This window comes from Falco cherrug, chromosome 4, assembly GCF_023634085.1.
Source record: "Falco cherrug isolate bFalChe1 chromosome 4, bFalChe1.pri, whole genome shotgun sequence".
NCBI lineage: Eukaryota > Metazoa > Chordata > Aves > Falconiformes > Falconidae > Falco > Falco cherrug.
Genome location: NC_073700.1, coordinates 48,654,874 through 48,680,113, shown reverse-complemented (window position 1 = coordinate 48,680,113; position 25,240 = coordinate 48,654,874). Strand labels below are relative to the sequence as shown.

At 58.3% G+C, this 25,240-nt stretch overlaps 1 protein-coding gene across 3 annotated transcripts; it reads right to left on the bottom strand.

Annotated features, from left to right (window-relative positions):
* Positions 1–1,043: 1,043 nt before the first annotated feature.
* Positions 1,044–24,308, bottom strand: NRTN (neurturin). Of its 3 annotated transcripts, XR_008731700.1 has the most exons (4): positions 23,925–24,036; positions 7,767–8,007; positions 4,515–6,075; positions 1,044–2,332 (listed from the first exon to the last, which is right to left on the bottom strand). XR_008731700.1 is itself a non-coding variant. In XM_055706920.1 (3 exons), the coding sequence occupies exons 2-3, from the start codon at positions 7,978–7,980 to the stop codon at positions 5,627–5,629; spliced, it is 663 nt and encodes a 220-aa protein (XP_055562895.1). In that variant the 5' UTR covers positions 7,981–8,007; positions 23,925–24,308; the 3' UTR covers positions 1,044–5,626. The 3 variants fall into 3 exon arrangements, 2 of the variants coding, with proteins under 2 accessions (XP_055562895.1, XP_055562894.1); XM_055706920.1 differs by having other exon boundaries at positions 1,044–6,075; positions 23,925–24,308; XM_055706919.1 differs by having other exon boundaries at positions 1,044–6,075; positions 7,767–7,916; positions 23,925–24,021.
* Positions 24,309–25,240: the final 932 nt, after the last annotated feature.

Genomic DNA, 25,240 nt, shown 5'->3' with positions numbered 1-25,240 from the left:
TAATGCATGTAAAATGCAGGGGTGATGTGTTTTAAGATGGGGCAATATGTGCTAATTGGGAGTAATGTGTGCTCAGTGGGGTTAATGAGTGTTAAATGAGGGCGGGGGTAACCTGTTAACTGGAAATAACGTGTGTTAACTGTGGGGTAGCACATGTTAAAAGGGGGCAATGTACATCTAAGAGGCTCAATGTCCCTTAAATGGGATTAACTAATGTCTGCTAAAATGGGGCTTAAACAGCAGGTTGCCTCTGGCTTCAGTCCTCTATGGAGCTACTGGAAACCAGTAGCAGGGAGAAGGAGCTGAGGTGGGACTGGCGTGTGTGGCGGCAGCGCTGGTCCCACCGTTTCCATTTTCCACAGCTTTGAAACGTGTTTGCATCCTGAACTTGGCTGGGCTTTCAAATTGCAGCATTTCACCCAAAACAAAATATTAACCAACCACCATAATCATCTTAATAAGAGCAACAAAACCCCGGGCAATGCCTGCTGCTGACTTTGAGATGTTTTCCCTGTAAAATAAAGCATGTTTCTAACCTCAGCACTGCTTCCAGATGAACAACTGAACTTTTTTCTCTGGCTACTCCTATCAAAATCTTGCGTTTTCTTTTCCTTTTTTTTTTTTCAATGCCATTGTGCCAGAATTGGCATGTCTTTGAGCCAATGCAGCTGGAAGTGCCTTTACAAGAAGGGGGCAAAGATGATTATTTCTGTGGCTAAACCAGCCCAGACCCACGCAGGCAGCAGCCCAGCCTTGGTAATGTTTCAAATTGCTGGTTTGCATAAATATAGTTTTGCAGCGCACAAAAATGCAAGAAACGTGGCTGTTTGCAGGTGTGCATGGAGGTTTCTGCAGGAAACTGCAAAATCAAGCCAAGCGCCTGCCATCCTGCAGCCAGCCACTGGGACCCCCTCTGTGCTCCTAAAAGAAAAGCCAAATTTCCCACTTCCCTGCCCATCCCCATCCCCGTCTTGGGGACATACCACCACTACCATCACGTACCCACCGGCAGCAGCGGAAGACAATAAGCAGTGAGAAATCAATATAATCCTCCTTTTATTTCCACTTTGTCGTGAGTATGTAACGGCATCACACCCGAGTTTATGTTTGTTTAAAAAAAAATCATACTGCATTTTTTCCCCCCCAACGTTCAGAATAAATGGTAGAAATGTAATAAATGTAAACTGCACTTGGCACCATTTGGATCAATAAATAAACTTCAAAAAAAAAAGAGAGAGAGAGAAAGAACGCATTACGTAGATGGCACACTATGGTATCTAAATAAATAACATAAGTTACTTCGAATAAATAGAGAGTATCTAAAATATAGATGCATTGCATCAACTTCTGCAGATGGTCGGTCAGACCCGACAATACCGGAGGGGAAATGGGTTAATCCGGATGGTGCCGAGTGGAGCCGTGGGCTGGACTGCACGCTCCCCCTGCTCCTGCCGGCAGCGGTGAGGCAAGTCGCCTTTTTTCCCTTTTTTTACTTCTCCCCCCTCCGCACCCCGCTCCTCTTGGGCCTCAAATTTGAGGCTACGCCTTGTTTAACCACGAACAAAACCATGTGGCAGCCCTATTTACGACAGGAGGAAGGCTGAGGTTTCAAATACCGCCGAAAAATCATTTGTGTTGATACATTGGGAAAGTGATTTCTTCCTAGCAAGTTCCTGGACCTGTTTAAATAAGGAACACTTCCTTTGTGAGCGCTTTCATCGAGTGGAAACAATGCTGTTAGAACCCATTTCCCCCTCACAGATACCAAACTGGGAGGGAGAGCATGTCAGCAAATGGGATCCCAACCGATGCGAGCGACCGGTGGATCTGAGCCAGAGCCACGGCGCTTCAGCCGCCTCCTGCACTGGCCAGCGTTACACAAACACAGGCACGCACGTATAGAATGTGTATAGTAGACCACAATGAAACGCCCCATAACTCATTGTTGGAGAGCCAGCATAACATCACACTCATATTTTTGCGCTGTCACAACCACGAGAACAGTTTTAAACATCTCCTCGTCTTTCCAAACCTCCTGATTTTTCAAACACCATCAAACACCCTCATCTCCTGGGGAGCAATGCTGCTGCAAACAGCAAAGCTGCAGCGACAGATAGGCAAGCTGCACAAAAAACAACCTAAGAACACCCTACCTGATGGACGTTGCACGCTCTTTATTATTATTAACATTAAATAACGCATGGGATGATGAGGAAGGAGCCAGATGAGACTTTGCTATAGCTTTGAGTAGGGAATTTTCCATCCTTTTTTGCCCTTTCTGCATTGTAGACATTCTTCCGGACAGCTCCAGCTCCTATTACAGCAGAGAGGGCTGTAGAAATGGAAAGCATTAAGGAAATATCAGCCTTTCTATTGGAACCATATTTCCATGCCCAGGCGGCAGCACAGCGGTGCAGGACGGCACGGGCCAAGCAACGCTCCTGCAGCGGAGCCGAAGGAGCTTCATGCAGAAGATGGACCCCAAGTGAGATGCATGAAAGCCACCAAGCAAAAGCCACCCTTTGGCCACGGCTGCGATGCCCCTGCTAACCCCAAGACCTGGTCAGGGAGTCTTGCCGTTGCAAATCCCAGCTGCACCCCCAAAAAAAAAAAAAAAAAAAAAAAAAAAGCAGGCGCAGTGTGCGTGGCCGCCGTGCTGGCAGCAGCAGATCCCAGGCACTTCCCAGCACCTCTGCACAGCCTGCTGCTCAGCTGCCAGCAGGGTGAAAGGGGAAAAAAAGGTTAATTGGAGCTGTTCATGTTGGGTTTAACACACACAGCTTGCACATGGCGTTTCCCCCCGCATTGCATCTGTTTTTTTGGGGTTGCAAGCCAGGTTTGTGCTGCGCACAGGTGCTGCTGGGGGTGTTTTGCAGCTGGAAGGTAGGAGAGTGGGTCTGGGGTGTCCGAGCCCCCTCTGCCTGCTCCTGAGCCCCCTCCACCTGCTCCCGAGCCCCCTTGCCTCCCTGCTGCTCCCAACAAGACCCTGGCAAGATGAGGGTCCCCTTGGGGCTGGAGAGCCATCAGCCCCCTCACACCTGCAAGTCAAGGCACCCTAAATCCTAAATATTGCGAAAAAATGTCCCAAACCAGGGTGCGAACAGTTGCTTGGGGAAATGAAACAGCTCTGGCATCTCCCAGGCACCCGCTGGGCTCAGGGTACCGCCAGCAGCAGCAGCCCTGGGAAGCCATCCTGCAAATCCTCCTCCCATGGCGCCTGGTCCTGCACTGCCTCCGCAACACCTTACCTTGCTTTATTGCTCTAGTTCCTTTTTTTTTTTTTTTTTTACTGGAGGCTTCTGCAACAAAACTAATTTTAGTTTTATAGTACTGAGAACTGGAAAGCACCCAAGTCCTTCAGAGTGCAGTTGTTATTATTATTATTATTATTATTATTAGATTTGGGCGCACGTGCTTTTTTTTTTTTTTTTTTAAGTCAAGAGTGAGCCGATTATCTGCTGTGAGCATGGCATGGATCACGCTGACAGCTGCCCATCTGCTGTCCCCATCCTGCTCCCACTGCGCACCCGCTGGCTGCTTAATTTTGAGACAACTTTTCCATTTCCATCCAAATCCCATGATGCAAACTTTCCCTTGCAGTGCTGCAGCACCTTGCAAGGCTTTTTTGGGGAGCTCCATGCACCTGCAGCGTGGCTTGAGTTTGTCTGGTCTCAGCAGTGTTTGCACGCCCAGGATGCAAGCTCAGCACCCCTTGCTCACCAGCGTGTGCAATGCCCCAGGGACAGGTTCAGCCCTCTGTGCCCACGGCTGCCTTCTCCCTTTCCCAACAGCGAGGGGAAAACTGTGCTACAGAGTGCAGGCTGCCTTCCTGGGGGCGCCGGGTGCGCAGCCAGCCCTGCTGAAGGATGGTGTTTATATTGCTTCACTACATCCTGGCTTCGCTCAGCCGAGAGCGGCGTTTGGATGAAAAGCAAGAAAAAAAAATATCCCACCAGCCCAGCCCTTTGCAGAGGTCTGGAGTGCTGCTGGTCGCCCGCAGGAGATGGAGCGGGGAGAGCTGTCTCCCAGCCCCAGCCGAGCTGGCTGTCCTGGGGGATGCTGACCTGCTCCCCAAAATCCTGCAGCAGCAGCTGCTGGCTGCTGTGGGCATCGACACAAGCACTCCTGCTCATTGCTGCCGCTCTGGGATGGAGGTGCATGGGACTTTTTTCCCCCCGTTTAGCTGGACTGAGGAGCTGGGACACTGTTGTGACCAGGGGGCGGCAAGCAGAGCATTTTCCCTCGTCTTGGTTAATGCCCAGGACATGACACCAATATTCTCCTTCTGTTTATGATTTGCTTTTTCTGGGAAGAGGGCCAAGGGGAGAAAACCCATCAATCCCAGGCAACAAATATAGCCTGCCCAGAGAATGCAAAAGTCTGCGGTCTCATTTATTTCTCCGCAGAGTAAACAAGAGTGACACTGCTGTAAATGTGAACTGGAGCCAAACCCCAGGCCTGCATCCCCCCTCCCGCGTGATTCCAGCCCCACCGAGGCGATGGGCAATACTCACGTGCCGCGGCCGGGACAGCCACTCTGGCTTTCAGGGGATGCTGAACCGCGGATGCTCCTGCCCATGCTGCAAACCCGGCGGAGGGCGGCGAGTGCCACGGCTTCGCTGGTGGCCTCGTGAGGCTCTGTCACCTCCCCGGTGGTGGCAGGTCTCCAGCCCAGCTGCCCGCAGAGGGGGGGGATGGGAGGTTAATCCAGTTACTTCAGATTATCACGAGTTTTAAGAAGAAAAGCCTGTGGCTGTGGGGAGCGAGGCGATGGCAAACGGGGCTCGGGCGGGCACTGGGAGCAGAGCCAGAGCCTTTCGCCCGAGTGCAAACCGCCGTTGGTGCATCTCTGCTCCCAAACACAGGGAGCTGGGGTGCCAAGTTGCCCCTGGCAGTGCATGGATCCCAGCACGGTGGTCACAAAACCCTGGGAAACCCCCGCAGGGGGCAGCTACAGGCTGCAGGGCTCAGCCCCCGTCCTGGGGCACCCACAGCCACCCAATGCACCCCACACCTGTAATGCACCCCATAAGACCCCCGTGCATGCAGCACACCCTGTCCAGTACCACACACCGCACCGCAGGCAGCAACACCTGCTGCGCAGGAACACCCCGCCTGTGCATCATGCTGGTGTGTGCAGCAGCACACCCGCACCCGTCACCTCTGCTGTGTGTGGCACACCCCCGGCAGGGGACTTTGTGACACCCCCTCTGCCGGCAGCGTGACCTGTATGTGTGGCACGGGATGCGCCCCGCGCACGCCATGCATCCCAAGGGTGGAACATGCCCCATGCATGTTGCACACCCACTGTCATCCTCTGGAGGGGCTGACAGGGACCCCTGGGCCACCTCCAGCGGGGGACAAAAGCCACAAGCAGCTGTCACCGCTCCAACAACCGCAGCCTCCACCGTCACCAACAGCCACATCTCTAGTCCTGCGCAGCAAGGAGGACAGCAACGCCAAGGGATCCACCAGCGGCTCAGTCTCTCCTCCTCCAGCCAGAGGTCTAGGGACCATCCTTCTCCCCCCGCCGCAGCCCCCGGTCCCTCTGCCTGCTGCCCAGCGGGGTTTCGGGGCTGGGGCATCGCCTCTCCCGCCCACTCCTCCCGGGGGGGGCCCCAGCCCTTCACACACAGCCGCACTCCTTGGCCGAGAGCTCGTTGACAGTGTAGTAGCGGTTGTAGGCATCCAGGAAGGAGACGTCGTCGTCGTAAGCCAGCGGCCGGCAGCAGGGTCGAGCGCGGACCTTCTCCTTCTTGATCCTCCTCCTGCTCCTCATGCTTTTCAGTGAGAGGTCGTAGCTCCGGACGGCTGCTTCGCAGGTGCCGCTGCAGTAGCGGAAAAGCACCGTCTCGTCTGACTCGTAGCCCAGGCCCAGCTCGCTGACGCTCACCTCCAGCTCCTTCAGGGCACAGGGTTTGTGGCGAGCGCGGGCACGCTTCCTGCGGCTGCCTGCCCGGGGGAAGAGTGGCAGCTCGTGGCCACCCGAGTTCATGGCCTGGCTGTAGCGCTCCACCAGTGCTGAGATCAGCTGCCGGATCTCCCCCTCTGTGTAGCTCTCCAGCAAGCTGCTGTCTGCAAGAGAAGGGGCGAACGTTAGTGGGTGTCCCTTGGGTAGACAGATGTCATTCAGGAGGGAGGTCCCTTGGGTAGATAGATGTTCCCCAGGATGGAGGCCACCTAGGGTGGGTAGGTGTCCCCCAGGATGGGGGTCCCTTGGGGTCAGTGGATGTCCCCCAGGATGGAAGTCCCTTGTGGCTGGTGGATCTCCCCCAGGATGGTGGTCCTCTGGGGCGGTGGCTGTCCCCCAGCGCTGGCTCCTGGCTCCCTCCATGCCCGGCAGCAATGACAAAACCTGCAGAACCCAGCGCTGCAGCCCGACAGCGCCGCCCAGGAACCAGCTTTTCTCTGTGATGGGCATGAGACGCCCCAAGGCTTTAAAACCCAACCCCAAGGCCAGAGATCCCTGTGGCCTCATGAGCCCCAGGGTGGCTCCAAGCCACCCCCAGCCCACAAGGGGAGGGCAAAAAAATCCCCAAATCCCCTTCCCCCCTTTCCCTCTTCTGCCTTATTTTCATTTTTTCTCCCTACGAGCTCTCCCCTGCCTGGAGCTGTCCCAGACAGCCCCTTCCACTGCACAACATCAAGTGCATCCTTCAAAGTGAACTGTGTAAGGGGGGGAATCCCATCCCCTCCCTCACAATTAACTCCTGCCACGGTCACGCTTTCCACGGCTGTGGCCGGGAAGGGGCAGCCCTGCCTCTCCGGCACGGCCACACGCCGGCACCACGGCTGGGATGCCAAAGGGACCAAGTGCCTGCAAAGAGCATCCTGGTAGGAGTTAAAGATGCCAGCGCTACTCCTTAGTGGCATCACCTCAACGTGCCAAAAAATACCCCCAGAAAAGTAGAAAAAGACCTCAAATTCCAACCAAGACATGCTGCTGCAGAAAAGCCGCGATGGGACTGGGGAGAAACACCAATTTAATATTTGCACTGTTTCCCTACGGGCTGGGTGGAAGGGCTGCCCCCCCTGACAAGACCCCCGGGCCAGCAGCCAAGACACAAACTGTCCCTGACAGCCGCTAGGAAGGTCCAAGTCCCTTAGTCCTAACCCTAAAGCCCGGGTTAGTCCAGCCCGGCGCTAGGGGAAGCACAGGAAAGACGGAGGAAAGCATAATTTGACAGCTTGTCATCGATTTCCAAATTTCAACCCAAAAAGTTCTTTATGGTTTGGAATCAAAACAAACATGCTGGCGAGTTTCAGCGGGCTGCCAGCGCGAGGGGCGAGCGGCACTGCGGGGTAAGCCGCTGCCTCCCCACAGAGAGGGGCCGTCCCCCCTCGTCTTCAGCTCCTGTTTGACATTTTGCATTTGTGCAGAAAATAAAATAAAATAAAAAACATTTTTAAAAAAAGCCATTTGGAGCTCAAAAAGCAGCTTCTTTGTACTAAGATGAGCTGTTTGTGTTCAGTTCCCTGTGTGGAGAGCTGACGTGCTCGCACCAAGGTTTGGTGCCCAGCATTTTTGCAGGACCCCCCCCAACTTGCTGGCCCAAGCAGCCCCCGCTGCTCCCTAAACTCGCCTTCAGACACTCCTAAGGGGATGCACAGGAGCGAGAGGGCGGCAGGCAAAGCAAATGGGGAATAAACCCAGTGGGCTGCGTCGGGCTTTGTTTGTGCGCCGAAAGCTGCCCCGCTTGGGGGTGGGGGCCGGATCCTGCAGGTGCGGGGGGGACGGTGCCCGGGGCAGAGGCGCAGCAGCTTACACTGGGAGAGCAGCGAGCTGTGGCGTTGCAGGGCTCGTGGGGATCTCCGCAGAGCTTCCGGCAGCGAGGAGGAGGAGGATGCCCGTGAGGAAGACGGCGAGGAAGGCAAGGGGCTGTATTTCCGGCTTCCGTTGAACATGTCTCTACAAACTAAAATGGATAACATGGAACTGAGGAGCATCGATGCAATGGCTGCAAACTTCCATACCTTCATCTTAGAGCAAGTCAGAACATTGACACTCTGCAAAACAGGCAAAACAAATATCCTTATTACGTGGCCTCCACCCGTGGCCCCCTCTTCCCTCCCCCCATTCCCGTGGCTCGGGCTGGCTGACCATCTCCCACGGGACCACCAGCATCCCCTTGGCTTGACCTCATCCCCTGCACTCTCCCAAGACTTGTCCGCTGTTGCAATAGGGAAACTGAGGTAGGGAGCTACGGCACAGCCCAGGGCTGTGCTGCAAAGGGGAAATTGCACATGGCGGGTGAGGGTGGCCTGGGGCTGGCGGTGGCAGTGGGGACACAGCGGTGTCCTCAGCTGGTCCATCCCCAACAGCACACAGGCCGGTGGGCAGGTGGGTGTCCACTCCCCACGCCCCGGCTGCAGCAGGGGCCGATATTGCAGTGGGTGGCTGTGCGTAAAGGATGGGCAAACTCATGTCACGCCGCCCTGTGACACCTCTTTGCCCGGCGCATCCCTCCTTGGGACATTGTGAGCAGCAGGAGCCCCCAGTGCCACCACCCTCCCCGCTCCCCCCAGAGCCGGGGTGCAGTTTGATGTCCCTGCCCTGCGGTGAGGTGCGCCCAGCACTGTGAGTCTGCTCCTGCCAGCCTGTCGCCCAGATGCTCCAGGGCAGCCTGAGTCCCTCCCCGCTGGTGCACCGACGTGGCAGCTCCACCAAAACCAGCCAAAATCCTGAAAACCTCAGGAACAAAAATGAACAGGGTGGCTGGACCATCCTGGCACGGCTGCGAGGTCTGCGGCAGCACCGGCCACCTCGGCGGTTGTAGCCCAGCAGTTTCTCAAAGCACAAAAAAACCTGGCTGGCATTTCCCTGGCGGGCGAGCTGGGCCCTTACCTTACACCATTCCATCTTCTCCATCGAAACCAGATTGGATCTGATGGGATTTCACAGCTGACCCTGTGGCCAGGCAGGGCAGTGGGGAACTGGTCTGGGCTCCCATCAATGGCTGTCGGCCATTAAATCCCCATCAAAGACAGGCTCTGGAAAGCGGCACGGACTTGCAGCCGCCTCCTGGCCCCTTCTTTTATTTCAGCTCCTTGCAAACTCCAAACATTTCTCCTTTTGAAATAAATTTTCCACGGGGGGAAAAAAAAGAAAAGAAGGAAAGAAAAAAACCCAAAACAAAACCAAGCAAAAAAACCCAACCCCAGTTTAGCAATATTTGCCAAATAGAATTTACCAGGGGGAAAAATGTTTATTTTAAAATGGAATTTGACAGGTTCACTTTTACTTTAGAAAACAACAAGAAGGCTGCGAACGCTGCCTCATCGCCAGCAAGCCTTTATTTTACAGGATGCAGATAATTGCACATTAACTAACAGTAATTATATGCCCTGTAGGTTACAAGATAATTGTAGAACCCAGCCAGACTCTAAATATTTTCAACTGGGCTATAAACAATGCCAAGCTAGAAAAAGAATAGTTTGGCCATATAAGGAGGCAAGACCATGAAATCCCGACGGGGGACAAGCGGCGAGGCTGGCCGAGGCATCGCGCCGACACGCACCGGCACCAAAACCTGCGTTGGGGCCAGGGTTCACAGCCGGCTGGTGTGGAGCATCACAGGCACCGTGGTGGGCAGCATCACAGCACTGTGGTGGGGAGCATCAAGGGCACCACCGTGGGCAGCGTCACGGCACTGTGGTGGGGAGCATCACAGGCACCGCCGTGGGCAGCGTCATGGGCACCACAGTGGGGACAGTGGCATCCCCCTCTGCCATCGCTCCTCCTCCCCAGAGCCAAGGTCAAGCCTGGCTCCCCATCCTGTGGGCACGGGGAGGATGCAGGAGGCTGCTGGGTGTGTTTGCATCGACGTTCGTCATCATAATTAGGTGCCTTAGGTTCCGATTTCCCCTCTGAGGTAAGAGCAGGGAACAGGCACCGAAAATGCTCACCGGCACCAAACAGCTCCCAGCGAGGCAGCGGGATGGGCACTGAAGGGTGAAGGACCAAGGAAATTGCAGTTTGTTCTGGGAGAGCGGGCAAAATCCAGGGGATGAAGGGCCAGGAGGAACCAGCAGCACCCAGAGGTGGGAAGGGACCCCACCTGCAGCGGCAGTCACCCCCCCAGGAGGAACAAGCAGCTTTGGGCAGCTGGTGTCCGAGCGTTCGGGGAGGGGACCCCATGGGGCAGCCAGGACCTAGAGCTCAGCCTTCACCGCTGCCCCCCGAGGGGCTCTCGGGGCACTCAGCCCCTGCTCAGCCCCCTTCGCCCTGGGCCGGTGAGGAAAACAGCAAGGCTGCGACACTCGATCCGTCCACCTGAGGAAGGGCCCCTGGCTTCTTGCAAGCCCATAAAATTTTAGGAGAGTGGTTTCATCCTGTAAAAAAGCCTCCTATTTCAGCAGCCAGTAATTTTGGCCCCCACCCACTTGCCGGTGACCTTTCAAAAAACTAAAACCCCAGTTCCAACGTGCAAAACAATAATAATAAAAAAAATATTCCAGGCTTTGCCTGTGGTTTCTCTTGCTCTAAAAAGCCACAGACCGCATGTGCCAGCCTGTGGGGAAAGCTGAAGTTTGGGGTGGGGGGAAAGGAAAAACACACACGCGCACGCAGGAGTCGCAGCTGTGACTCACCCAGGACGGGGTTCCAGCAGCACCCTCCCATCTTTCTGGTTTCCACATACTTCAAACCCACTCCCAGTAAGGATAAATAATCACAAGGGGTTTGACACGTGCTCCCCTGGGCCCGCTGCTGCAGGCATGGCTGGGGGGTCCCCACCACGCTGTTCAGACCAGGGGGTTTGGCCCTGCTGGCTCAGCCCTATCCCGCAGCCCCAAACCCTCCCCGGTGCAGACCTGCACCCTCAGCTGCCCTGGGGCGGTGGTTTGCACACGAGCGTGCAAAGCACTTGCAAGGAGCTGAACCGGGCAAAGCCTGGCGAGCTCTGACGACAGCTCTGGCCATGCTGAGTGGGGCCGAATCCTGTGGGGACCCAGGGCCAAACCTCCACACCTCAAGTGGCTGCTATCAAAAAGTTGCCTACAGCTACGGCTCAGCATCTTTGTTTGTAAAAATCACAGACTCACAGAACAGTTTGGGTGGCAAGGGACCTTAAAGACCACCTCGTTCCACCCCCTGCCATGAGCAGGGACATCTTCAACCAGACCAGGTTGCTCCGAGCCCTGTCCAGCCTGACCTTGAACACTTCCAGGGATGGGGCACCCACCACCTCTCTGGACACCCTGTGCCAGCGCCTCAACACCCTCAGTGTAAAAAATTTCTTTCTCATACCTAGTCTGAGCGTTGATGTGTCCAAGTCTTGCAACCACTGGCACGGCGAGCCTCCAGCTGGGGAACACCAGGGTCTCCCCCATCCAGACCCCACAGTGCTGGGCATGGCCACTGCTGAGTCTTGCTGCTGCTGCTGCTCTTTGCTCCAGTCTCATTGCAGCTACTGCACCCTGCAAGAGTGCAGCCACCTCCCTGCCTCGCCTGCTCCGGGCTCAGCACTGCAGGATGGGTATCCCACATTCCCAGGATCAGGAGGCAGCCCTGCCACCCTGGGTACCCCGACTGGCACCCAGGCCTGGAGATTCACCCATTCAACCCAGACTGGTGGCTCGTCCCTCAGGCTCAAAGCAATATTGGAAAAAGGTTGCGTTGCATGGATGGGGATGGGGCTCGGCTGCGAGGCAGCTGGGGTCAGGGGGACAAGGCTGCTCGGGCTTTGCTGACTCTCTCCGGAGGGGATGGAGGGACCCAGCAAACCCAGGGCTTTGGGGTGCCACAGGAGCTGTAGGCACAAAATCACGGCTGCAAGGATGTGCCAAGGGACCGGTGGGGAGCACGCGGGCAGGAGGGATCCAGAGAGCTGCAGTCTCACCAGGGATGCCTGGTCCTTGCACAGCCTCTGCCAGCACAACCCCCCTTCTTTTCATGGGGCAAACGGGCAAGTACAGCTGTGCTGGGCACCCTGCTCGGCTCTTACTGCACACCTCGGGGAGCCAAAACCCATGGAGCCATCCCAGCTTTCCGAGCCGGCTTCTGCCCCAGGCTGTGCCTGTGCACTTACTCCAGCCCCAAAATACACCCATGGTCCATGGGTTCATGCCCTGGGTTTGCTGCCGGGGGGCTCTTGGGCTGAGTCCTGGTGGGGTTCGGGTGCTCACAGCCACGTTACATCCCGGGGAGGGACCCAGCGATCCTCCCTGGCTTGATGAAAGGCCAAAGTTTGCACTCAGCTTTCCTGGAGAACAGCCCAAAAGCTCCCTATTTTCCTGCATTCTCCTGATAACCCATTAATGCGATCACAACAGTCTAGCCATGCCATGCCTGCTGCCAAGCAGGAAACTCACCCCTGCAGGAGAAGACCCTTCCCTGCCAGGCAGCTCCCAAACCAGCCCCGCTCCGGCATGAAGCCTTTGCTCCGGCAGCCTCCTCCGCCCTCACCTGCCCTGCTCACCCCACAGCCGGCTCCTGCCAGGGCTCACTGCTTCCCAGGCAGAGAAAAAAACACTCCGTGCCCTGAGGAACTGGAAATCTTAAGGAAAAGCAACAACTACCAGGCCAGCCAACTCCCATTGCTTAGTCTGGAGGGAGCAAGTTGATTATCGTGGCTCGCCCCGCCACTGCAGATCCCCTCAGAACCCCTCTGTGAGCTCCTCGTCTTTCTTTTCAAAGAGGATCCAACAAACCCACCCCATGGCCCTAAGTAAACTTTTCCAAGGCTTGATTCCCATCACAAAACCAAAGTCAAAGCAACAGAGACTCATTTCTGGTTGGGAGTTTTCTCCGCTTCAGCTCCCGAGCGCCGGTGTTTCCGCTGCCTTTTCCTGCTAAACCAAAGAGCAGCGCCCGCGTCCCGCAGAGACATCGCCTCCGCTCATACCACCAGAGCATTTTGGGCTTCTCGGACTTCCCTCGCTTTTCATGCTCTCGGTTTTTCTCATAGCTCTTTTTTTTCTAACCCATTTCCAATTTTTCCAGCAGACTCTCAGGTTTTGTTTCCAGCATCCACTGATCCCTTAAAGCCTCAGCTCCTGGAGTCACGAGATGAGGGAGGAAAAGCAGAATTTTACTTTTTTTACCCTAAATCTTCCTTGCTCGAGGGGGAAGGAGGAGAGTGAAAACTTTCAGTCCTGATGCTTTAAAGCCCAGGAAACAGAACCCAAAAGACATTATAATATAAGTGTGTCATAAATTTTCAGTCGATTCATGCTTCCGGGCATTGATTCATTATTTTCAAGTGCTAGGGCTCAGCCACACTGCAAGAATGGATGAGGCCATGGAGTGGCCGAGGGTTTTTTGGCAACGCAAAACACTTGGAAAGACCAAGGCCTTGACGGAACATCAGAGAGAGCTTCCACCTGCCACACACTGTTTATTTTAGTGCCTTACATGGGAGCCAAGCTGCTTTGAAATCCTGGCTCCTCATGACTCACCCCGCAGGAATTAAACAATTTCCATCCAGGCTCATGGTGAAGGAGCTCCAGGGGCTGCTGAGAAGCGGCTCCTCCAGCAGCAGCCTCCGGCTCAGCGCCTGGTCCTGCTGGGAGCGCGGTCCTGGATGGGACAGGGGTGGCAGAGAGACGTCGGGGCAGCCTTTCCCCAAAACCTGTCACAAGCTCCTGACACGCTTTTTTGGGAACTGAACCCCTGCAAGGAGCATTGGCATCTCCAATGCCCCCAGCCAGGACTGCCTGCAGCAGGGTGGCCGATGCCCCAGGGTCAAACCCACCCCAAACTGGCAAAACTGGCCCCAAAATGGGGAGTGTGGAAAGGAAAAATGCCCCAAACCCTGATCTGAGTTGAACTGTTGGATTTTCCTGTTCTTTTGACAGTAGGTGGGGGCATAAGGGAGGGGAAGAAGGACAACGTCCCCATCTCCAGCTCTGTGCTGGAGGGTGCTCCGGGGCCATGGACTGCCACCACCTCAGTGCAGCCATCCCCTTGGCTGGGGACACGGTGCAGTGGCCTCCTGAGCGGCTCTCCCAGCCCGGCACAGTGGCACAGCCTCGTGCTCTGAACTCCAAAAGCGACAATGGCCACGGTGCGTCCCACACCCTGCAGCACTGGCTCGTCCCTGCGCCGCCTTCCCCCCCTCCCCAGCCCTCCCCGCTCCCCCGTAAGCAAAACCAGAGCTGAGCGCAGGACACATGGTTCTGCTTTTCCTAAGTGAAAACCAGCCCAAGACGAGAAACTCCAAAGCTCTTCCCGCAGCCCCAGCTTCCCCCGCCCCCCCCAGAGGAACAACCACAAATGAGCCAGACTCAGCCCTGGGCTTCTTGGGGGAAGCCTCTTGGGGCAACCACCAAAGCCCCTCCTGGCTGCAGCCACCCGGCACGGCACCAGTGAGGAAACGGCAGTGGTGGAGCCGATCCTGGACCCGCGGGATGGTGGGGAGGGAGAAGGGGCCGTGGCAGAGCCGGGGGAGCATCAGTGTTCCCGGCAGTGCGGGGAGCCCCTCGGCTGAACACGCCAACCATCGGCAAGCTGCGCCGTTCCCACGCTTACATGACATTTACATTCGGGCTGAATTATGGCAGGTTTGGTTTACATCTCTCTAAACAGCTGGGTAAAAATAAAAAAAAAAAACACAAACCACCACAACCCCATCATCACAATAAAAATAATAATAATAATAAAAAAATCCTCACCAAGCCTGTGTGACACAGCTGAAGGATTTGCAAGGGGCACGCGCACCCTGCAGTGCCGCAGGCGATGCCGGGGGGTGACGGCCACACCGTGCTCCAGGTTGTGGCTGGAGAAGAAAGATGTCACGGCTCTGCCACAGCTGGGACGCTGCATCAAAATGTGAGCAGCAAGGTCCCCAGGGTGCAGCTCTCCAGCCCTGCTGAGCTGAGCCTTGGTAGCTGCCGTCAGACGCAGCAGCCCTGCCCATGGCCGCGTCCCTGTTCCCACCATTTCCCTTGTTTCGGACTTTGGGGAGCCAAACCCACTCAAAGCTGGGCTGAGCACCAGAGATGGTGCCAGGAGGTGGCAGGAATTTCGGGTGCATTAACTCATCTGTGCCGTATGCTCATCATGCATCCTGAGGCACCTCTGGTGACGTGCCTCGCCAAAGGGCATCATCTTCTATCCCCACAGGCCACAGAGCTGGGAGTGAGCAGGCAAAGGCCCCCCCGCAGCCCCCATGGCATGGCCAGAGCCCCGAGCCAAGGAGGAGATGCCCTGTCTGTGTTCCTGAGCCAGGGGAGCCCCCAGCAACTGATGGGAGCTGAGCCAACGCTGCCAGCGAGGGGGGGTGGGAGCTCTTCCAGGAGGGGATGGAGCACAGCGGAGGAAACACCTGATTTGCACCACAGCCGAGGGGCACATTGAAGCGCCAGCATCCCACCACCCCAGCTGGCACGGGCAGGAGAAGCCAAATTCACCGGGACGGAAACCCCAGTGCCAGTGCACTGTGCAGTGCCCAGCACCCCTCCGGTGCCCCCAGCCCAGAAGCCCCACGGCCACAACCCACTCACCTCCCGCGTCCCCCCAGAGCAGAGCCGGCCCCACTCAGACCCATTTTGGGGCTGGGTTCCTCCAAGGAGTCCTCGCCAGCCAGATGCCAGGATGGTGCTGACCAGTCCCACCGTCTCCCATCCCTCCCGCAGGATTTGTGCTCTCACCGTGCGGCGTGCGCCCCGGCACGGTGCGGGGCTGCGGGGAGGCAGGCGGCCCCACGGGACGCATCCGTGCCCTGGCAGGCAGCGCCGGCACCTTTGATTCCTTCCCCAGCGGTCCCACGCGGGTTTTCATGTCATTAATTAACAGGGGATACGAAGCGGGTGCCCAGCGGGGAGGAATCCCGCTGCAGATGTGGAGCTGAGCGCAGTGGCGTGGCCATTCCTGCCGCGGTGTCCTGTCGGGTCCCCCCCGTTGGGACTGGCTCAGCCCCGGCTGGGCTTAGCTGGTCCCTGCAAGGGCAAATAAAGATGCTGCTGCTCCCCCTCCAGCCCCGGCTGCCCTCGCCTCCCACCCTGCCGCTCCCGTCCTTGCTGCTCTCTCCATCACTCGCAGGGGCACGACGGAGGCAGAAACACAGCTGCAATATAAATCAGCATTAAAAAAAAAAAAAGCAAAAAAAAAAAGCAGTGGTTTAAATGCAGCACGACTCACTGCAGCGCTCACCCTGCCCCGCCAGCTCAGGGATACCCGGGTGGTGGCTGCACGGGGGTCTGGGGGCACCCGGCTGGGACCTGCACCCCTCACCCCCCCCAGCTCTGCAAATAAATCATTGAAAACATCACACTTCGGGGATCTCTATTCATCTTTCTAGCTGCAAAGCAGCCAAAGTCGTTAAAAATCCTGGCAGGCTGGGCATGGGTGCTGTGGTCCCCAGCTCGTGGTTTCCAGCACGTGCTGGTCCCCAGCCCAGCGGCTGCACATCCCCACTGACCCCGACAAGGTGCGGCTGCTTCGCCAAGGTCAGCGAGGCTGCGGCAACCCAAAACCCTTCATAAGCCGATTCAGCCAGTTCTAAGCAGCGGCAAGAGCTGCCCTTTATGATACAAGATGAGTAATTACAGATAAAATTACTATAAAATGCCTCAGGAGGGTACTGCTCGGCACAGCAGCTGGAGCTGAGAGCACGGTTTGTGGCATGACGCGGAACAAGGCTGTAATGGGGAACGAGGTGGGAATAAAACCTGCACAAAATCCCACTGATGCAGCCAAATCCCATTTGCTGATGGGCAGAGAAAATACAAATCTATCATCTGAAATCCCACCAAACCCAGGATGGTTTCTGTAGCCCTGCAGGAAACCAGCGATAACTCCAGGAAAAAAAAAAAAAAAAAAAAAAAAGGCACATGCAAGAAGCACCCCCAGTGCTGGGCACCCATGGGTGCTGGTGTGCTGACAAACAGCAGCCTCGTGCACTGCCCCACACCGTTTCTCCAGCCCAGAATTTCCCCCTCGTGCTGAAACCTGAAGTCTGAACGTCATTTTTTTATTTTCCTTCGGAGTGACAAACCACCCCTTCATGCACTAAATAACCCTGTGATGCCAAAAGGGGGTGGTTTGTCAGAGGAAACTAATTACTGTGGCTTGTTTGAACAATCCCAGTGCCTCGGGAAATAGGGTTAAAAGCTTAAATTTTGGCAGCGAGACGGAGTCCAGGCCCCAGATGTGCTTTCCTCTGGGCTGGTTTCAACACTGCTGGTATCTGTGAGCTGCCACGGGTGTGCTGGGGGCAAAATCTCCTTTTTTTCCCAAGAAAAGCAAAACCTTCGGTGGGATCCAGGAGGAAAAAACATAACAGAGGCAGGAGGGCAAGAAGGCTGCCATGAAAGCATCACCTCCTCCCACACAGCAGCTTTGGCCATTTTCGCCTTCCCTGTTTGTAGGGTTTTCTTTCCTTGTGGATTTGGCTGGTGTCATGGCATGCTCCAGCCCCCTCCCAGATCCCCAGAGGGGTCACTGTGCTGCAGTGTGCCTCAGTTTCCCCTTTGCAAAAATGCCCTGGGAGCACAACAGCCCTTGAAAACCTCCATGTATTAATTCCCCATTTTTCCAGAGCAGTCAGAGGTGGGAGCAGAGTGGCCACCTCTGACTTTTCCACCTATCTGGTGGGCTGGCATGGTCCCTTCAGCTCCCACCTTAATAATTCCTGTTCTTGTCCCCAGAGAAACAGATCCTGCCCTAACGCAGCATCCCTGCAAGCAGGAAATGAGCGGTGCCAGGGACAGGATGGAGGAGTTACAGCCTCTTGGGTGCCCTGCGAGGGATGAGCAATGAGCACCCATGCACATCCCTCAACAGCATCCCTCAACAGCATCCCTCAACAGCATCCCCCAACAGCATCCCAAGCAAGAAGTGCAGGTGATGCCAATGCCACCTCCAGCCTGGCAGTGGGAATTCCCCCGTATCCTCGCTCCTCTTATCCCTATATATATTTAATTTCTTTTTGTACAAAAGGAGCTGGATTGTCAAGGCACCCGCCAGGGATTACAGCGCTTTGCTAAGGGCAGAGAGACCCGAGAGAGGTTTGCAAATCCAATTTGCACTAAACCCTTCCAGTGGGTTTTGGACGGTGCACAGACTAATATCCCATTAGCATTTACTGTCCAACTCCAGCAGCAACCGCCGACATATTGAACCACTTAGCACTGCTCCAGAGTGAGCAAATGAGGAATTCCTCCCGAGACAGCAACAGCAGTAGACTGGGAATTGAGCTTTTGGGTGGAGGAAGTTCAGAACTGGGGGATGCCTGGGATAAAGAGGGCTGGAGATGACGGGAATAGCTGGAGGGTCTCCAAAAGGCAGCAGATGTGGGTCACCTGGACCTTTGCATGCAGAGATGCCGATACGGTGGCGCAGCATCATGCTGATACAAATGGACACATCCCCTGACCCTTCCTGTTGTCACAGGGAAAAGCCGCTTGGGATGCCCTTGGGGACCAGAGGCTTTCCGAGTGGAAAAGCCACACAGCTTCCAAAAAAGCCAATTTTGCCCTTTGATCACACCCAGGAATCAGTGTGTGGGAGAGCTGCGGTGGCACTGTCCTTCCCACCTGGCTGCTGTCTCCCACAACTCCAGTTCAGATCCAATCGAGCTTGTGGATAAGAGACTGGGACCAATTTTCCTGCCCCCAGCTGATGGCGTGGTGCGCTCTGCGCTGCCACAAAACGCTGTTCGCAATCCCAGCGCAGCCACCCAAACCCTGCCTGTGCTCCTGCAGAGGAGCCGACAAGGGAAGCGAGGGGAGGGCAGGATGGTTGGGGGCTGCAGGAAGGGGCAATCTGCCCCTTTTCTGCCACTTCTCCACCTTTCCCAGCCCAGAGGTTGCAGCGGGACCCACCGGTGCTGCTCAGAGCAACAGGAAATTAAAGCACGGCTGCTGGAAGATAACGGCGCGCTGGAGGAAGAGCTCCAGCAAGATGGATCGTCGTGCATCTCTCCCGCTGCCTGTGGAGCGGAGCCGACAGCCACAGCCAAGCTCTACACCCCGCCGTCCCCGTCCCGGCGGGGAGCCCCAGGCATGCTGATGCCATCTCTCCTCCACTGCCGGTGGCCCATGCAGCCCATCCTGCTGCAGCTTCTGTGCCGGTGTTTGGGGATGGAGAAGATCTATCAGCCCCAGATCTGCTCTGGGAGGCAGGCGGGGGCCAGACCCCTCTCTCCTCCCCATCAATCCTCTGTCGTGGAGACGCGACCGTGAGCGATGCTTTGCCAGGGCACAGCCCTTCATGCCCACACACCCGCCTCTGTCCATGCTTGGAGGGCTCGTGCCACCCAAATCCCAGCTGGATCCTTCCAGCCTCTCCTTTGCCCCCCCAAGCCCAAACTGCCCTTGGGTGCATCCCCACCCTGGTTTGGGGCAGCGGGGCAATTCCACCGGCACCCAGCCCAGCTCAGTGGAGCATCACTGCCAGCGGCTGCCTCCTGCGTCCTCCTGCCACGTGCGGCGGCTCTGCCGCTGGCACTGTCCCTCCCAGATGGCTCCATGGAGCTGCTAAGCCTCAAAAATGTGCTCTTAATAAGCCAGCACCACTTAATGAAGACAGCAGCTGCCCTATTAAATCAGAGGCAAGTCTTTCCTCAGGGACACCCTGGAGGGATGGGACTGATGACCCTGGGTGGGATGCAGCATCTGCTCGAGGGGATGAAGACATTTTGGTTTGTACCCAAGGTTTTGGTCCCCCCAGGTTGCACAAGGGCACAGCATCCCTGCCTGTCCTGGGGAAGGCAGCAGATAGGGAAAAGCCCCAGGGAAAAGCCAAAAGGCCACTCCAGAACCTTGCTGGGATCATCCCCTGCCTGTTCCTCTTGGCACAGCTCTGCTGGCTGCAGCCCAGAGCTGCTTGGGGACCACAACCACTGGGATGGATGCCACAAGGATTTGGGATTTTGGTCAGTGGCACAGGGATGAGCTGAGCCTGCTCTGCTCCAGGAACGCAGCACGAAGCTGACTGGGGCAGCAGGACCAGGGGCTCTGCCCCAGGAGGTCCTTGGCCACCAGCTGCCTTCACCAAGTCCAACAGCACCCGTGTTTTATAGGGGCAGGTCAGGGAGCAACAACAGCCAGCGATAAATACACCCTGTGCTCGAGGCCAGCTCCAGCACAGCACAGCCAAAACCAACATTATTAAAGGCAAAAAAGTCACCACAAGTGGCGCAGAAGCCTGTGGGCTGGTCAGTGATGCGAGTGTGCAGCTAACAGCGATGGCTGTCACTGGTGAGACCCAGAGGTAGCAAAGAAGGGGCAAACGTGGTTCTGACCCCCAGGACTTGAGCAGAACGTGTTTGCTGATGGCCGGCTGCCCCTGGAGCTGCCATGGCCTGGAGGGTGGTGGGCTGCCAGCCCTCCGTAGCCCCCGATGATGATGGCTATTTGCTCCATCCATCCTCCAAATCCTGGCCTATTTGCTTGCTTTAAATAGGCTTTGAAAATTGGCACTCATTTGGTTCCTCTGGGGACACATTTTTTCCCTGGGAAGGACTAGGGGTGGGCTTACAACCACCTCACCCCTCTGCTTCAGCCTGGAAAAAAACAGGGCAAGATGAAATCAAGGGGGTCCCTAAAGCCAGGAGCCCTGCTAACAGCAAACCTGCAAGCCCAGATGCTGCTCATGAACGATCTCCTGGCACAGCACCGGGCATTGTCCAGGAGAGCTCACGGATGAGATTTATCGCCCTGCCCCAAGCACCACGCAGCCAGGTCCCTGAGCTGTGAAAAAGCTGCTGAAATAGAGAAAAATGCAACTCCTGCTTTGGATTATTGCAGCCTGGAAGCGATGCTAGCTTCCCCTCCTGGCACATCCGCTGCTGCGCCAGGGCTGTGCAGGGATGCTGGCCCTTCAGAGCACTGCCTTCACCCAGCGAGGGCCCGGCAGGGCTGCCCTGCTCCCTCCCAGCAGCCACCATCCATCCTGTTATACGCTTGGTTTGGACAAAGTTCAAAGGAAACCTTTTCTGCTGAGGAAAAAAAAAAATGTGGTTCCATCACCATCAAAACGCTTCATGAAACCCAGCGTTGATGCGGCTGACATTGCTTATTAGGGGACTGAGATGCTGGTGACGCGGCCTTTGAACAGCTACAGAAGGAAATGCTTTTTTGTTGTCGTTCGAGAACAACGCAGTGGCAAATAGATTGTTTCAATTTAGCTCTTTGGATGTTGAGTTACAAAGTGAGCCCGTTTTGGGTTTCGTGACGAAGAAGTAATGGGAATAAAACTGCTTCTGGCATTTCCCTTCCCAGGGCAGCTGCAGAGGGGGTCACGTCATTCCTGTGCTGGCGGGATGCTCCTTCACATGAAAGCATCTCTGCACCATGCCCGGCACAACCAAGAGGGAGCACGTTTGGGCTTCTCTTCTTCTCCTTCAAGTTCAATGGGGAAAGACTACTCCAAACTGGCCAAATCCCAGCAAAACCTGGGTTGGGTGGGATGTCTCCAGTCCAACCAGCTAATGGTGGAGCTGGAGCAGATGGCTCACCCTGACCAAGGCACTGGTCTGTCCCATGGCTGCATCACTGTGGCAGCACTCCTGGGGTGCAAAGTGATCCCTGGCACGGTGGGAGTGGAGGGGCTGGGTGGTACGCAGGTCCTCTCACCCCCTCCCCACACATGCTGAGCCATGGGAGCTGCTGGAGTGGGACCACATGCTGTTGCCCCAGCTGGGCTTAGCAAGGGTCCTGGAAATGGGCTGGTGCACACGTGCTTTAGCTTAGGCCAGCAATGAAATTGCCTGTGGCACCAAGGGAAAAAAACCAACCACATCTGTCCTGAGCTGTGCTACTGCACCTCTTGTGATGGGCCCCTGGACCCTCCCTCTGCTTGGCACCTCCCTCTCTGCCAAGGCTCAGCCCCGCTGGGTACCGTAAGATGCTCTATCGGCAGGGGCTGGCATCAACAGGCAACTGTCGGCTCTTTGTGACCCCCAAGCCCGCCCCTGTGTGGGCACAGCGTGGCTCAGCATGTCGCAGGATGGGGCTCTCCCAGGCAGGACGCTGTGTGCTGAGCACCACCGCAGTGGGTGCACGCGTGGCATGCTGTGCTGGGGACAGCCAAGGTGACATCTGCTCTGGTCGCGCTACTGGCCGGGCTGCGTTTAGGGCCACATGAGAAGTACCTTGACCTCAAAAAAGTGGACATTGCAAATCTTGGCTCCTCCCTTGCAGCTCCCCGAAGGTGGAAATCAACCTTGCAAGCACGGCTGGAGCCTGGAGCCTGGAGCCTGGCAGGGCTGTCGGAGAGCAGCCCACCGAGGGGCCTTTGGCTGGGAGAGCAGGAGATGGTGGCGCGGGGAGCTGTGATTCACGTCTGCACCGTGGGAGGGCACCCAGAGCAGCGCAGCCAGGCCCGCACCAGCACCCAGCACCACCCAGCGCCACCCAGCCCTCCCTCAGCCCTCCCTCAGCACGGGCACCCAGGGGCGCCCACCTCCCAGGGAGAAGGGACACTGCAGCAGTGCCTGGACCTGCATGTCCCCCTCTGGCTGCGTCACAGAAAACTGGACCAGCTCCTCTTATTTACAGCCCAGGGGCTGGATGTCACGAGGCCTGGAAGGTGCTGGGCTCCCCCCTTGCCCTCACAAATCCCGTGGCCACGCAGCCCAGCAGGAGCCTGGCCCTGGGGCCGCATCCTGCCGCGAAGCAGCTGCAGCCAGGCACAGCCTGATGGCAAAGCGGGAGGGACAGCTCGGCATCCCGTGGGGTGCTGCAGCTGGCGTCGGGATGCGCTGCACCTCCTCTGCTCCTTCCTCCAGGCAAGACACGAGCTGGACCAGGACTGAGCAAGCACTTAAAAATCCAGCGCTATTTAAAAACTTGAGATGTATTAACAGGTAAGTCCCATTTCTCCCGCTCCCAGCCCAGCCCTGGACCTGCTGGGGACGGAGGTGCAGGATACACCCACGGGCAGCTCCGTGGCGGCACCGAGGATGCTGACGCTGCGGCACTGCCCCAGCCCAGCGCACATCGCAGCACGGCATCGCTGGCTCTGCTTTGCAACCCCGAGCCAGCGCCACGGCGGGTAGAGCTGGGTCTGAACCGAAGGCCTGGTTACAGCCAGCAGCTCAAAAACCAAAACCAAGCGCGCAAGCCTAAAATCTTGCACGGAGACCCCCCCCTTTCCTGCTTGATTTTTCTGCTTTGTGCCATGCAGCATCTCGGCTGCTTCTGCCGTGAAATCTAGGAGCACCCGTGAGCCCGAGAGTCTGAATCTGGGATCCAGAGCTGATCCTGCCTTCAGATCTGGGACTTGAGCACCCGTCCAGGACTCGCACGCCGCCGCCGTCAGCCCCTTCACCCGCCGCAATAAACGTGCCCTCGCCGGCCGCAATAAACGTGCCCTCGACCCGGCGCCTAATCGCGCCTTGGCTCCCGAAGCAGCAGTCGGATTTCCATCGGTGCCGGCTACAAGCTTCCATATATGTGCAATAAAGACACCCGAGGTCCAGGATGTTTTTTTAAAGCCTCCGTACTGCCCGCAGCCCGAGTGGGAAATTCCCTCCCTCGACGCCGGGATGGAACCGGCCTCCCAGTGCCCGCCGGGCTCGGGATGCGGTGCGGGCAGCGGGGCTGGGGCCGGGGGAGGCGGGGGGATGCCGGGGGAGCCCGGGCGCCCATCCTGCCGTTCCTTACACTAATGTTTAGACAGGCGGCGTCCCCCCCGGCGAACAAGCCGCCCCCCGCCCCGCTCGCGGCTCGGCCTGCCGGGACGGTCTCCAAGTATGAAGCAAACTCCTGCGGCAGCCCGAGGGCCGGCGAGCGGGTGGTGGGCGGCGGGGGCCCGATCCTGGCTCGCCCCCCCCCCCCCCCCCGCCTCCGAGCCAGCCCAAGTCACCCGGTTCTGCCCCGTTCGCGGGGCGGCAGCACCCGGGCGGGGGGATAACGCGCGGCGAAGCCTCCGGGGACGCCCCCGGGGGAAGGGGGCTCCGCCGGGACCCCCGGAGCGGGGCCGGGGGGCAGGACCCGCCCGGCGTGGGCAGGTGCCCGGCGTCGCCCGCGGGACTTACCTGGCGGCGGGCCGGGGCGCAGCGCTCAGCGGCGGCGCCGGGCCGGGGCCGGGGCACGCGTGGGGCCGGGGGCCGCCATGGGCGGGGGGGCGGCGGGGCTCGGCACGGCGCGGCGCGGCTCGGCACGGCTGGGCTCTGGCACGGCGGGGCTCGGCCCGGGTGGGCTCTGGCACGGCTGGGCTCCGCACGGCGCGGCTGGCACGACTCGGCTCTGGCGCGGCTGGGCTCGGCGCGGCTCGGCACCGCCGGGCTGGGCTCGGCTCGGCGCGGCTCAGCACGGCGCGGCTGGAGCACGGCGCGGCTCGGCTCGGCTCGGCGGGGGGGCTCGGCCACCGCCTCCTCCCCGCGGCGGGGGGCGGGTTCGGAGCCGCCGGGTCCCCCGCCCCGCCCGGTCCCGCCTCCGCCCGGTCCCGAGCCGCGCTGCGCCCCGGTCCCGGCCCTGGCCCTCCTGGTGCCGGTGCCGCCCCCGCCGCTCCCCCCGCGCCACCGGCCGCTTCTCGCAGCGGAGCCGACGGGCCCGGCCCGGCCCCTCCCCGCCCCGCCCGGGAGCAGCCAAACCCCCCCGGTCCCTGCCCCCGGACCCCCGGTTCTGCCCCGGAGCTGCGGCCGGCCCCGGTGCTAGCAGCCCATAGCTCCCTTAGCGCCCCGATCCCCTCCCCCGGACCCCCCCGGTCCTGCCCCGCAGCCCTGGTGCTGCCCCCGCATCGCCCCGTTGTCCCCGGTCCCTTCCCCGGATCTCCTGGTTCTGTCCCGCTCCCCCCAGTGCTGTCCCCGCTGCCCCCGGTCCCTGTCCCGCATTGCCCGGCTCGCCCTGGTCCCTGTCCCCAGACCCCCCTGGTCCTATCTCGGATCCCCCGGTGCTGCCCCCGGTCCCTGCCCCACTCCCCCCGGTGCTGTCCCCGGGCCCCCCGATGCTGCTCCCGCTCTCCCCGGTCCCTGCCCCCGGACCCCCCCGATTCTGCCCTGCAGCCCCGGTGCTGCCCCGCTCCCCCCAGCGCTCCCGCCGGACCCTCCGGTCCATATCCCCGTTCCCCCCGGTGCTGCCCCCAGTGCCAGAGCCCTGTCGGGGGGGAGGCGCTGGGGGCCGTGCGGCCGAGGGGCCTTCAACCTGTGCAGCCCTGACCACACAGGACTCCGGCAGGCAGCGAGCCTGGGACCCCCCCCAGCAGCAGTACCAGGGGAGCCCCCCAACCCCGTGCCCACCGAGGGCATCCCTGGGGTCACCTCACAGCGGTCTCTGGTCTCCGCAGGGCAGCTGCGGCTTGGTGGCACCGGCACCAGTGGCTTGTCGTCCGGGCTTTGCCCACAGTGGCTGC

Excerpts from the sequence above, each read along its gene's own strand:
- NRTN (XM_055706920.1), bottom strand. The coding sequence starts at position 7,980 with ATGAAGGTATGGAAGTTTGCAGCCATTGCATCGATGCTCCTCAGTTCC. Across the intron at positions 6,076-7,766 it reads CAGCTCGCTGCTCTCCCAGT|ACAGCAGCTTGCTGGAGAGC; the intron begins GTAAGCTGCTGC and ends CTTCTCTTGCAG.